We start from the raw sequence: 13,273 nt of genomic DNA on the forward strand, positions 1-13,273 counted from the left end.
AGTGGCATTTTTGTTTCATACTTCCATGTCATGTAGCTGAGTTGCCAGCACAGTTTTATTCATAATTGTAGTTGTTCTTTTTTTTTACATTAAATTGTAGTTGTGCTTTCTATTGCACACGAGATATTTAATTTGTTCAAAAATTTGTGGTTGCTAAAATGTGCCTCCTAACTTATTATTGCACCTTGCAGAAGCTTTGCAATTTTGCTACCGGCAAGTTCTTGAAGGTATACAGTGGACATGTGAACAGACAATACTGCATCCAGTCTGCGTTTTCTGTTACGAATGGGAAGTACGTTGTCAGTGGATCAGAAGACAACTGCGTGTATATATGGGACCTCCAAGGGAAAAATATTCTTCAGAAACTAGAAGGCCATACAGACACTGTCATCTCGGTGTCCTGCCATCCAACAGAGAATAAGATTGCTTCTGGTGGCCTTGATAATGATAGGACTGTAAGATTATGGGTTCAAGATAGTTGATCAACTTGCAGGTGTGAACTTCGCTCAGACCAGACCTAACAACACTTGGCTATCAATGAGAAATATGTCTGCTTCCCATGGATCGCTCTTCCAGAACGTTCACAACTTATTACACGCAAAAAAGGCATTAACCATGCGAGCTTTATTTTAATCTAATGTGTTATCCTAAGTTGTGAACGTCAACAAATCAACATTTGTCATAATGTTGTGGTATGTGATGCCCAATGGCTGTATTACAATCAATATTGGTGCTCGTAGTTTGCAAAGTTTGCCCCTGTAAGATGAAGATATGCAAGATACCGATACTTTGTTGTTAGCTGTCTAGAAGACACGCCGCATAGATTCCATGTTTGCTAATGTGAACAGATTGGCATTCTGCCAAAGCTCTAGAAACTAGCTATTTGTATTTTTGTACATGGTTTTTATCTTTCACCATATCCGAGGCATGTCAGAAAATGCAACAGGTACCAATTACTATTGTTTATATCAGTGAACAGTGAAACACTGAGAGAAAAACGTGTTATTTAAAACCGTTGCAATGGAATAAACGACACAATCATCTGAACTAGGACTATATAAAACAAAACATTGCATTTCTAATCATGGGCTCTATCTAGGTAGAGAGTTTGCAATGTGCTATTTTTGCCTAGATTTATGCACACACGTAACTCGATAAATAGTGAGCAATATCCTCCTTGCCAAAGCAGGGTTTGAAGCATCTACCCAAGAGACCAATGGCAACAACAGAATTTGGTCGGCGGCCAGTAATATTACTGCTGTAATTGCAGCACATGTACGTACGCGGTGTCCGTGCTCATGTACCGGGAACCCCTGCGGTGCATGGAGAGTGAATGTCTCATGCCCATGAACAACGTACGCCCGCCTAGCCCATGCATGGGCACTATGCTTCCTGTATCCAATTTCACCTGGTACGTTGTATACTTCCCAGAAAAGCAGGGGCCTTCCATGGGTTGGGGTTGCCATACACAATGGACCAAAATTAACACTCCCCCATTGTCAACTAGCTGCACCTCATCCTCATATTTACAAGTAAATGCATTGCCTGGCTTGAAATCGACGGCCACCTTCAGCTGCGGCTGCTGGCCGTTCGCCATGGTTTCCACCACCAAGATGTTTCTGGAGGTGACACAGTAGAAGCGGCCGGCAAAGGACATGACTGACTTCAACGGTTCAACCCGAGGACAGGTTTGAGCTTCGTCCAACGCTTGTCGCCAGGCTTGGCAACGGCTACAGCAGAATCGCCGTAATGGAGCGTGACCATCGAGTCGCCGACGAGGCCGGCACTTCCCACCCGGATAGAGTTTAGTCGGCTGCGGTGGTTGGACAACCTCAGGGTGAGCAGAGTGGTCAACGGCGGGAGGTCTGCGCGCTGCCCCGTCAGCGGGTTGAGAAGCTGGACGACGAGGGTGTCCTTCCGGCACACGACGAGGAGGCCCTCTCGGCGGTGCTCCCGAAAAGGTGGTCGCGGCGGTAGAGATCCGGGAGGCACACGTGGATGGACTCGCCCGTGGAGACGTTCAGGAAGGGTCGCCGGTGGTTGATGTGGAAGGCCCGCGGGACTGCGGGAGCATGATCCACCGCCGCGGGTGGAACCGGCAGTCGAGGACGCTGTGTCTTCCTGGGTCCGCGGTGCAAGCGCGCCACGCTCTGCACACAGCGCGGAAGAGGACGTAGTCGGCGACGTCGTTGGAGAGGACTCGCTCGGCGATCAGCCCCGCCGGCCCGGCGCTCAGGCCGTTCGCCCAGTCCCTCCGCCTGTACCCGCGCGCGGGGTCGCGACCAATGGGTAGGTCCCGGTGCCACTGCGTCCGAGCGCGTTTCGCTCGCCGGCGACCCATGTCGACAGACCTGCGTCGCGCGGTAGCGTGGGCTTGAAGAGTCGTCTCGTGATCAATGCTAGTTGTACATACTATCCATCTATATAAACCCTGAGTACGGAACGAGTCCGTGCAAATTGAAACTTGAATCCCACCGGTTGGGAGCACTAAGGCCTCGTGCAATGTGTGCTAAAAATGAAGAGAGAATATTTAGGTATTGCTCCTCCTACTGCAGCTAGTGGTGCCAATTCCGAGTGAAGCTAAGAAAACATGGAGCGAAGCAAGTACGTGCATCAGTTTCTAGTGAAGCCAAGTCAATAAACAATATTTGATTTGCATGTAGGCGAGAGAAAGGAGGGACATGCAAAAGAGAGAGGAGAGAAAAAGCTAAAAACGGGGGCTCACCAGTGATGCCTCCCACTGCGGAGTAAAAGGAACAATTCTCGTTCTAAACGGGGAGACCATTAGTGATGCCTCCCACTGCGGAGTAAAATGAACAATTCTCGTTCTCTTGTGCAGAGCCTACGAGTTGATTTCAGGCATCACCACATTGCAGAGGGCCTAAGACATTGGGCATTGGCAATGTCACCGATGGTGTTTTAGTAGCGGGAGAAGCTTCTGCATGCATCCTTACGAAGAGAACGCACGCCAAACCATAACACGTAGATTGGCAGATGCTCACAAACACTAGGCCAAATGGGGTCATGCATAGGCGAAGCTAGCTGGGTGGCACGTTGGGCCTTAGACTACCCTAGAATTTTGGTCATTGTTAGACTGTAGTAGATGTATATTATCTAATGTCATGAATGTTATATATGGGACACCCTACCATTTGGCTCATTACTTCTAAATGAACCACCCCTACTCTAAATCCAGCTATTCCACTGGGTCATGGCCACATTTCCAATTGGATTTCCTTCGTCAAATTCTCAAAGTGATGCCTCAAAATTAAGAAATTTGCATATTAAACAATCGATTAGCAATATTGGCCCCCCTTTTTTCCCTTATTTTATAAATGCAAGCATGCATATCCTACCTCTATAAGGACATCAATGTCATCTACCACTAAAATAATAGTTTTTTTAAATCCTAAAGTAAATCTACAGAAGTACGAGTACGTATGCTAAGTTGAGGTGGAGGACTTGAATCCTAGTAACCTAGATTCCAACATAATGAATCTAACTGTGCAACCTAGTTAGATGTGCCATATAAGTGTACTTGCATATGGCAATTAATACTTCATATTGAGGATCTATGTAATTTTTCTGACCAAATGTCTTGATACACAATGCCTTCTGTATGTACTTTCTCCTTAGATCCAAAACATGCAAATATTTAAACATGTCTCTTGCATGTGGTCTCCCTTTGCAGGGGTAGTACAACTCGGTGGTATTATTTATGCCCACTGTGAGATAGCCCGCAGCATAGGTGGATGGAATTCATGGCGTTGCCATTCCTATTTTCTATATAGGGAAAAGGTAAAAAAATTATAAACTTTAACCAATAGTTAATTAAATTATACACAGGTTTAGGATATAAAACATGCATCCATAAAATTTGTATTCAAAGTGACTCTGAGATGATATTAATTCTTTACACACATGGCAACATATTGTAAGATAACTTAAGGATCAAAATCTATCTTGTATAACTTATCTTTGATTAAAATACAATCATCATTTCGGGAGGGAGGAATATTTCTATAATTATGTAGCATACTACAACTCTAAATTTTATATGTAAAATCACCTCTGAGGAATGTATTAAAAGAACGGCATTCTTCACATCAAAGATTTTTGTTCTCATAAATCCTTGAGCTTGCGCGTGTCGTGTTTGCGTGCCCATCGAAGCGCGAGGATCGTCCTAGTAGTATTATGAAGTGTGGAATCTAACATATGTGTATATTTATGAGCATACACATCTCAATAAATAACCACCAATGTCGCCCCTCGGAAACTTAGGTTCGGAACATTCACCCATGGGTTCAATGGCCACAACTTCCGATCGGCCAGTCGTCCTGTCATACTTATAGCACACATACACGGTGTTCGCCATGATGGACGGAGAAACCCTCTCGCTCATCATCGAGAGTAGTGAACGATCCATGCCCATGAACAAGGTGTGCCTGCCTAACCTAGGCATGGCTGCCGTGTTTCTTTTTTCCACCCAGGTTCACTCGGTACGCCGTGTACCTTGCCCAAATTTTATCGCCTGTGGGATAGTCGACACAGTGAACAAGGATGAGCTCTCTCTCCTTGTCAACTAGGTGTACCCGGTTTGACCAAAGAAACCCACGGTGGTGCGGTTTGGAATCGAGAGCCGCTACCAGCTGCGGCGGTCGGTTCGCCATGGCCGTTTCCAGCACCAAGATGCTCTCGAAGGTGACGCAGTATGTAGAAGCGGCCTGCAAAGGACATGGCAGACTTGAGGTTTTCGACGGGTCCCAGCTGCGTCCAGCACTCGTCGCCGGGCTCGGCGACGGCTATGGCAGCACTGCCGTATACTATCCATCTGGATATCACCGTCGGTTAAAAAAACTCTTTCACTGTTGAAGTTTGAATCGATAGTGACATACCAGCAGTGATGGAGGGTTGATATTATTGGAACACGCATGGATTTTATCAACCTCGAGGCCGATGGGGCAGATCATTTGCTTGACCAAGTATGTCTTTTCTGGCAACTCGTTTTTTTCTAGGAGCATTTTTCTTATTAGACCTAACAACTGATCGAAGCCTTTATCGCTCAATCCGTTTGTCGATTTGAACTCTAACAGTATGATGTCGGCTTCCAGTTTACTCATTGGACAATCCCTATACAATGGTGTTTTGCCATCTTGTCTCATTTTCTCTAGTTTTCTCAGTTGTCTTTCACTAAGACAACCGGTCTCTACATTACGTAGCAGCTGAGAAATGCCATCGTTATCCTCAGTGTCGTCGGCTAGCGTGTTCCTAAACACATTATTAACTATGGGCATAGGTTCCGTGTTGACACCGGGTTCCTCGTCACCATTGTGGATGGCTACGTCAGGCATGTCCACATCATCATTGTTTTCCTACAGAACATCCGCACCAACCTTGCCATGCATAGTCCATATCTAATAGTTTGGCATGAATCCCCTGGTAATCAAGTGCGATCGTATAGACTTAATTTGACGAAATTTTTTTTGATTCTTGCAATCTTTGCATGGGCAGAAGATAGGGTTCCCATTCCCAGCATGGGCTTTGGCATCGGTGATAAACTGGCTGACGCCATGCATGTACCGCTTGTCCGTTCGGGACAGATACATCCACTCTCGATCCATCTCTGCACAAAAAAAATACTAAGATAGTAATTACAAAGAATTAATAAGAAATCGAGCTTCATGAACAACAATTATAGCTCGAAAGTACCATTTTTGGAAAACATTATTGTACACTAATTATTGAAAAATTGAAATTGGTAGCCCCGGCCCTGTAAATTAAAAATTATAGTAAAAACAATTATTGCATAATATTGAAGAACAACTATTATACTCTACTTCTAAGAACTAATTATAGCATCACATACTAACAATGATGATCAAGCAATTTAAATGTGTTCATAGACACCAACCGTTTGGATGATAGATTCATCATACTTTTGAGCCTTGCATAAATGTCCAATTGAAAAAGTATTCTCTAGAATGAAAAAAGAACTAGAATGAGAATCAAGCAATGTAGTTATCAAAACGAAGCTAATTAAGCAACTAAATCAAAGAAGTGGATGCTTGTTACTAACCTTAAAGCAAAAAGATCAAGCCATTCTTCAAAATCCAAGCGCTAGCTTCACGGTGAAAAGCAGCCGCAACAATGGAGGAAAGAGTCTAAACGCGCGCCTCTGTTCTCGGGATGGAAGAGAGGAGAAAGAAGAGGACGGCTGTAGCCTTTTTGTGCTATAGACTTATCACCGTCGGTTCTTGGCTAGGACTGACAGTGATAAAGCTCAAACCGGTAGTGATGAGTGACCGCCAAAACACTGCCGGTTCAAGCCACAGACCGGCAATGATGTGGTGCTTCACTGCCGGTTTTAACCTAGCCCCAATCATTTTCTCATTTTCGAGCTCATAACCGACAGTGAAAAAACATCACTGGCGGTTCTCACAAATCCGACAGTGGTGAGGCCGACAGTGATGTCCAAATCTGGTGTAGTGGCAGTGAAGGGCGACCGTCGAGTCCCCGGCGAGGCCAGCGCTCCTCACTCGGAAACCATCATCTATCTTGTGCGCCATGGATGCGGTGCTCGGGAAGAGCAGCGAGGTCGCGCGCGGGAGATCGGCGCGCTGCCCCGTCAGCGGGTTAACGAGCTGTACGACGAGTGTGTCCTTCCGGCACAAGACGACGAGGCCCTCGGTGGTGAGGCCTCGGAGCCGCACGTGGATGCACTCGCCGGTGGAGAGGTTCAAGAAGGACCGCCGGTTTCCGACGCCGGAGGCCCTCGGTACCATGATCCACCGCCGGGGGTGGAACCGGAAGTCGAAGACGTAGACGTCGTGCTCGCGGGGCTCCGGGGAGGACGCACGCCACGCTCTGCACACCGCGCGGAAGCGGACGTAGTCGGCGACGTCGTTGGAGAGGACGCGCTCCGCGATCAGCCCCGCCGGCCCCGCGCTCAGATCGTTCGCCCAGTTCCTCCTGCATGCATGCATGTCTCGTTGCAGAGATACCGGAGTTCGAAATTAATGGAGCTGCATGCAAGAATCAAGAGAGTATACCAGTCAGGGTCAGGGGGCAGCGTGTGGGCTCGCCTGGAAGCCCAAGCCCTGTACGACGACAAGTGCGTGCGCGCGCGTTTCGGTCGCCGGCGTTCGTCACTCGATGCCATGTCCTGTGAACCTTGAACCTTGGCGTTCGCCGCCGGCTTGACGACTTGACGAGTCGTTTGGTACTTCGGTGACCCTACCGATGGCGGTTTCGATCACTTCTATTTTACTGTCCTGGACTGTGTCCAACTGCAACTCGGGTCCAGATTCAGTGCCCCAATGACGAAAAATAGACGGACGCGGCTACAAGGAACAAGGAACAGACCCTACTACGAGTAGGTAGCAATTGTTATTCTGAACTGAAACAGAGCTGCTACTGTCTGAGTTCTATTCTCCCTGGATTCAGAACCGAAGGTCGTTTACAAATCTTCACCTGATTTACACTTACACAGGAGCACATCATCTGGCATCACAATAACAGTTGACGGAGTGGGCTTGGCGGATCTGCCACCGGGGCTGGGGGGTGTCCCCCCCTACCGTGGCCGCGCCCATAGAGTAGCAGCGCAGCACAACGCCCGCACCAGCAAACAGCAGCGCAACACGGTAGTAGCCAGCGCCCAGCGTCCAGCACAACAGCTTGTTCAGCCCCCTCGGATTTTGTCCAGATCCGCCTTCTGGGTGGCCTACTTTTGAGAATCGGGTTCCTCTCCAAGAAATTGGATGGCCGGAGCTCGAAGCCGCCACTCAGCGTGGGCATCACCGGGAAGTCCTCCTGGTAGGGTATGTGGTGCAGTCCAAGCGTGTACCACAGCACGATGTCCTCGTCCCTGACCCCCCTGTTCCTCCTGCTCCACGCTGCCAAGCTGTCGTCCCCGGTGCTCTGGTCGGCGTACAGCCCGGACGCCCACTTCTCGGCCTTGCTGTACGGCGTCACCCACGCCTGCTTCTTGGTGTAGCCCGCCCGCCGCTGCGGGTAGTCGTCGTCGGCCAGCAAGGACGTCGCCGTCGCGCCGGCCCGGATTAGCCGGTAGCCGACCTCGTTGCCCAGCCTGGTCTTCTTGCCCGGGTTCACGAACAGCAGGTCGCCGGGCACGGCGTCGACGTCTACTTGCCCGTCCGCCTCGGTCTCGGCCACCTCGCGCCGCACCGTCCAGTAGCTTCTCCTCGGCGTGTTGGCGCCGCCCGTGGCCGGGTCCCCCGTGTTGCGCTTCGTGGTGATGATGTTCTTGACGAAGGAGTTGTTGGTCCCGTCGATGTCGAGGTCCAGGTGGTACGTGATGTGGTGGTCGTGGTAGATGGCGAGCGTGTTCTCGGCGACAAGCGTGCCGTGCGCGTCCTCCCTGATCTCGTCGGCGTGCGTGTATGAAGTCGCCTTCACCTCTAGGATTCCGGTGAGAGACACCTGCGACAGTTCAATCGATCATTTTGATTGCAAGAAAAGAATTGATCGATGCAGATTGCAAGACGAGCTTGTTCTCGGTTCTTTGGTTTGGCTCAGCGCGCGAGAGGCAAGATATGGTACCACAAGCTTGATGGAGCCGCTGGTCTTGAACTCCCAGTCCAAGATGTAGTCATAGTTTCCGGCTGACACCACCATTCTCACAACCAAGCTCACATCCGGCCGGACCTCTGTGATCTGCACCAAGAATCACGTCAGAAGACCATTTCACGGTGTCACTTAACTCTTCTGTGTTGCTGCAGAGTTTGAGGGTGCTTTTTCACCGGTTGGCCCGGCAACCCGGACTCGGTGTGACGCCACGCGACATCGCCGGCGTGCCGCTCGAACACGCACGTCATGTTCCGGCCCTTGACGGGATTGCCGTCTTGGTCGGCGTAGTAGCCGTCCAAGTACGCCGCGTTGGACGGGCAGTCTCCGCCGGGCTGGAGCGGGTAGGCCCAGAGCCCCAGGTCGTACTCGCCGGCGTCCAGGAACGTGCGGCCGTACCACTCCTCCGTCGGGTCCATGTACAGCACGAAGATCTCCGACACGAAGCCGCGGTACAGCACCCGCCGCCGCAGGCCGGCATCCGGGTCGTGGACCGAGGCCAGCGAGATGACCGTACCGGCGCGCACGTCGAAGCCAACGTGGAACTCCCAATTGGCCAACCTGCAGTAGCACGTTCCACGATAAAATCCGTTATAAATTATAAGTTATTCTTACTTTTTTTGAAAAATCGAAACATCTTAAGTTTTACTAAAATTATAGAGAAATATATAAAAACTTTTGCCATCAAATAGTTCTACTATAAAAATATAGTTAATGAAGAATATAATGATACTTATTTAGTTTCGTAATTATTATTATTTTACTATATAATTTAAAATATTTTGACTCTCTAAAAAAAGTTAAATTAACTTATAATTTAGTACACAGAGTATTATATAGTTCTGGATGTGGAAATACCGATGCATTCGCACTGACTTGCTCTTCTGCATGCACGAATCCAATATTCTATTCCCCTCCCATCAAAACAAAAACTCGCATCGAGATTTTTTTCCCTACGGTTTGGTTGTTGTGTTGCTCTGTGTCTAAAACTCTAAATCGAACTTTCACTATTATTTGCTCTCCCTTCGGCTCGTTTCTCATGCACACTATCTTTTTTTAGCATATACTCCATTCGTCCACGAAAGAATGTAATTCTCGTTTTTTTGCAGTTTGAACTTTGACTAAATTTATATAAAAAAAATACTAACATTGGTGATATAAAATAAGTATCACTAGATTAGTTATATAATATATTTTATAATAAAATTATTTAGAGACATAAATGCTGATACTATTTACTATAAAGTTGGTCAAATATAAGGTAGTTTGACTGGCATGGTTCCCACAATTGCATTTATTTGTGGACAGAGGTCGTATATGACATGTTCAAGTTAATTAAGTGTAGTAGCATTCGACTTTGGTCTTGATCGTTTCTCTTATAATCTGTACTTTTCAACTTGTTTTCAGCCGGAACCATGTTTTTCTCTCACAACACATCAACTGGAACAGTGTTTTGATTTGTTTTTTCTGCAAAGCGAACGGAGCCTTTGTCTAGATCAATGTTCTGGTATGTAAATTTTTTATATGAATTAATTGAGGGCAAGTAGCCAACCATAACATGTTCCATGTTATTGTCACTAGCGAAACAATGTCATCGAGGTGTTTTCTCAGGTAGGCATGGCGCCCGGTACAAAGTTCTTGTATATGTAACTATCCATCCTTGATGGAATGCTAGCGTAGTCGCGTGTATGAAGTGCTTTGGAAAAGTGTGTTTTCTATGTGCAGACGTCCAGTTGCATCGTAATACAAAAGCCAAGCGTATGTTCTGCTGGTATTTAAGTTAATTGATAAATCGACTGAAGCTGTTTTATTGTAAGAGAAAAATACTGTAGATAAGCCGGCTGCACCACGACGGCGGGCCAGCCTTGCCCGCCCGGTAGTCCGTGCCCTCGGCCTTGGGCACCGGGTACACCACCCTGCCCGTGAACGCAACGATGGCCACGCGCTCGAGGTCCACCACCATGGTGACGCCCTCGATCGGACGCGCGTAGTAGTTGGCCGTCTCGCCGGCCACGAAGCACTGCATGTTCGCCAGCCTCCTCGCGGTCGCGGCCGACGCCGAGTCCGTCGGGGCGCCGAACCAGCCGACGGGGAGGACCGAGCAGACGACGTCGTCCATGCGCACCCCGCGGCGGCGCACGGACTCGTCGAACGGCGCGTAGGCCGGCGCTAGGGCCTGCGCTGCGACCTGCTCCTCGAGCGTGAGCGTCGGGAACCCCGAGCCGCTGTGGACGGCGTGGGAGAGCACGGTGGGGGACGAGGCGTCGGTGACGTCCAAGCGGAGCTCGTGGGACTGGCCACCCGCGCGGGCGATCACGAGCGCGCGCCGAGGGATGAGGGGACGGGACCGGGACGACGGTTGGGAGCTGGCCGTGCCGTAGGCGTAGGCCAGGACGTCGGCCTTGTCGGGCTCGTCGAGGCCGACGTAGTGGAAGTGTAACGGCCTGGCGGGGACGAGCGGCGACGCGAGGACCGCAGTGCGCACGGCCGTGATCTCCGTTGCTGAGAGCGGGTCGAGCGGGTGGTGAGGAAGGGAGGAAACCGCTGCCCCGGCGGCCGTGGTGACCGAGAGCACGCCGAGGATGACAACAAGAAGGATGGCGGGGAGTGCCATCAGCTGGCAGCACCGCAGCAGTCGTGAACGGCGGGATGGCAAATGAAAATGCTGAGAGGGGCTATATATAGCCGTGTTGAGTCGCCAAGCATTGTTGATCACTTTTGTCAGCGGTCCGGGTATCCAGGATATGCTTGCAGACTCGTGAACAAAGTCATTTGGAGCCTAAGGTCCGTTGCGATACAGAAGCAGCTCCCTGCCGACCCAGAATCTGAACTGAACAACAGGGCGACAACAAGGGAGAAACTGCGGATGTACCTTGTACAGAGCAATCAAGAATTCCGGCCTCGCAACACGCACAGCGCTTCCCTCGACAGTCGGCAGTGGTGTCCGGCGCGGCCGTTTCTGCACAGCCGGCTGATCTGAAGACTCCACTGCTTGAACAGTGCAGCGTCCATGAGAATGAGACACTCTTCCGTCCGTCTTGTGTTGTCGTCCTTTTCCCTACCTCCGGTACCATACCCCGTACCATAAGGGAGCGCCCGAACGTTCAGATAGAAGTGTGTTCGGACACCCGCGCCACCTCCGTCACGCGCGTCCATGGAAAAACATAGCTCCCCTCGCTCCTCCCTCTGACCACCTCCTCTCTCTCCACGAGTCTGGACGCTCACGCCCGCCGCTCCTTCCCCTGACCCCCTCCTCTCTCTCTCCGCGCGAGCGGGGACCCGAGGTCGGCATGAGGACAAGCATGCCCCGTCCACAGGACCCAAGATGCGCTGCACGCCCCATCCCCCGGCACCCCGGGCCATGCCCCATGGCTCTTTACCACCGAAACACGAAACACTTTGATGCAGCATATGTATGAAGCAGAAGAAACATCTGGAACATACACTTGCAACATGTATGTGAAACATATGCAGCGTCTAGATAAACCGCTTGCACCATGAAAACTCTTATTGCAACATAAGACTGAAATAGCTGAAACATTTCGAACATATTATTACAACATATGCATATGCAACATCCAGATAAAAAACGCTTGCAACATACGTCCGAAATAAATAAAACATTTTGAAAAATGCTTACAACATGTCTCTGAAACACTTGCAGCATGCCTCTGAAACACTTCTAACATATGAAACATCCCGATCTGATTTTACAACATCCAATAAAACACTTGCATCATACCTCTGATAACATCTGAAACACTTGAAACATACATTTGCAACATAAGGGGAGGGAGAGACCAAGGCCGGTTGATTCCATCCTCAGAATGGGAGCCGGCGCCGAGCAACAACGCGTGAGCACCACCAGCACGAGTCGCGGTTGTCGGTGCCCTTGGCTCAGTGGGGATCGACCTGAGGCGCGCGATGGCACCACCAGCACCAGCAGAGGCGGGCGGCGTGCCTGACAGTGCGGTGGGACTGCGGGAGCAAGGAGCGAGAGGCACGGGTGGAGCGCACGATGGGCAAGAGTGAGGAGCGAGTAGCGCAGGATGAGGGCGCGCAGGAGGAGATGGCCGCTGCGACGAATGCGGAGTGAGGCGGGCTGACAACCGCATGGCACCGTGAAGCGTGTGATGGGCGAGCGAGTAGGGAGATATCTTGAGAGAGATGGGGGAAACGTAGAGAGGAGGAGGCAGGCTCGTTGGGCCAGTAGCGCACGCAAGCCCGGACGGACGCCCGCCCCTGAAGCATTACCATTACCGTACCATCAAAGATATATATTTTTGAACGGGATACCACCAAAGATATTGATTTCAGAGTTAAATGCATGAGAGACCCTTGAACTTGTAACAGGGTGTCACTTAGATCCATGAACTTGGAAAATACATTTTTGATACCTAAACTTGCTAAATGATACACCGTAGGTCCATACTTGCCACGCGGACATTTTATCTGACATGGCAACGCCGCGTGGCAGAAAATATGCAATGAACACCCTAAAATCTAAGGAGCTAGACGTGTATGCATCGGTGTTGGACGAAGCAGAGCGGCGAGGAAGTAGGGGAAGCAAGCAGCGCTTCATCCCGCCTCGACCATGGCCACACGCACGAGTTGCTGCCCGCGCTGCCTCGCCTGGTCCCAAGACAGTGCGTCGTCATCACCCCGTGCAAGTGGGCACCCTCGCCGTGCC

At 50.0% G+C, this 13,273-nt stretch overlaps 1 protein-coding gene across 1 annotated transcript; it reads right to left on the minus strand.

The window, feature by feature from the left end:
• Positions 1–6,422: 6,422 nt before the first annotated feature.
• Positions 6,423–11,197, minus strand: LOC136544464 (primary amine oxidase 2-like). The gene is made up of 5 exons (XM_066536620.1): positions 10,431–11,197; positions 8,760–9,144; positions 8,560–8,673; positions 7,619–8,439; positions 6,423–6,969 (listed from the first exon to the last, which is right to left on the minus strand). Exons 1-5 carry the CDS (start codon positions 11,195–11,197, stop codon positions 6,423–6,425), a joined length of 2,634 nt encoding a protein of 877 aa, XP_066392717.1.
• Between the last annotated feature and the right edge of the window lie 2,076 nt (positions 11,198–13,273).

Source organism: Miscanthus floridulus, chromosome 3, assembly GCF_019320115.1.
Source record: "Miscanthus floridulus cultivar M001 chromosome 3, ASM1932011v1, whole genome shotgun sequence".
Lineage (NCBI taxonomy): Eukaryota > Viridiplantae > Streptophyta > Magnoliopsida > Poales > Poaceae > Miscanthus > Miscanthus floridulus.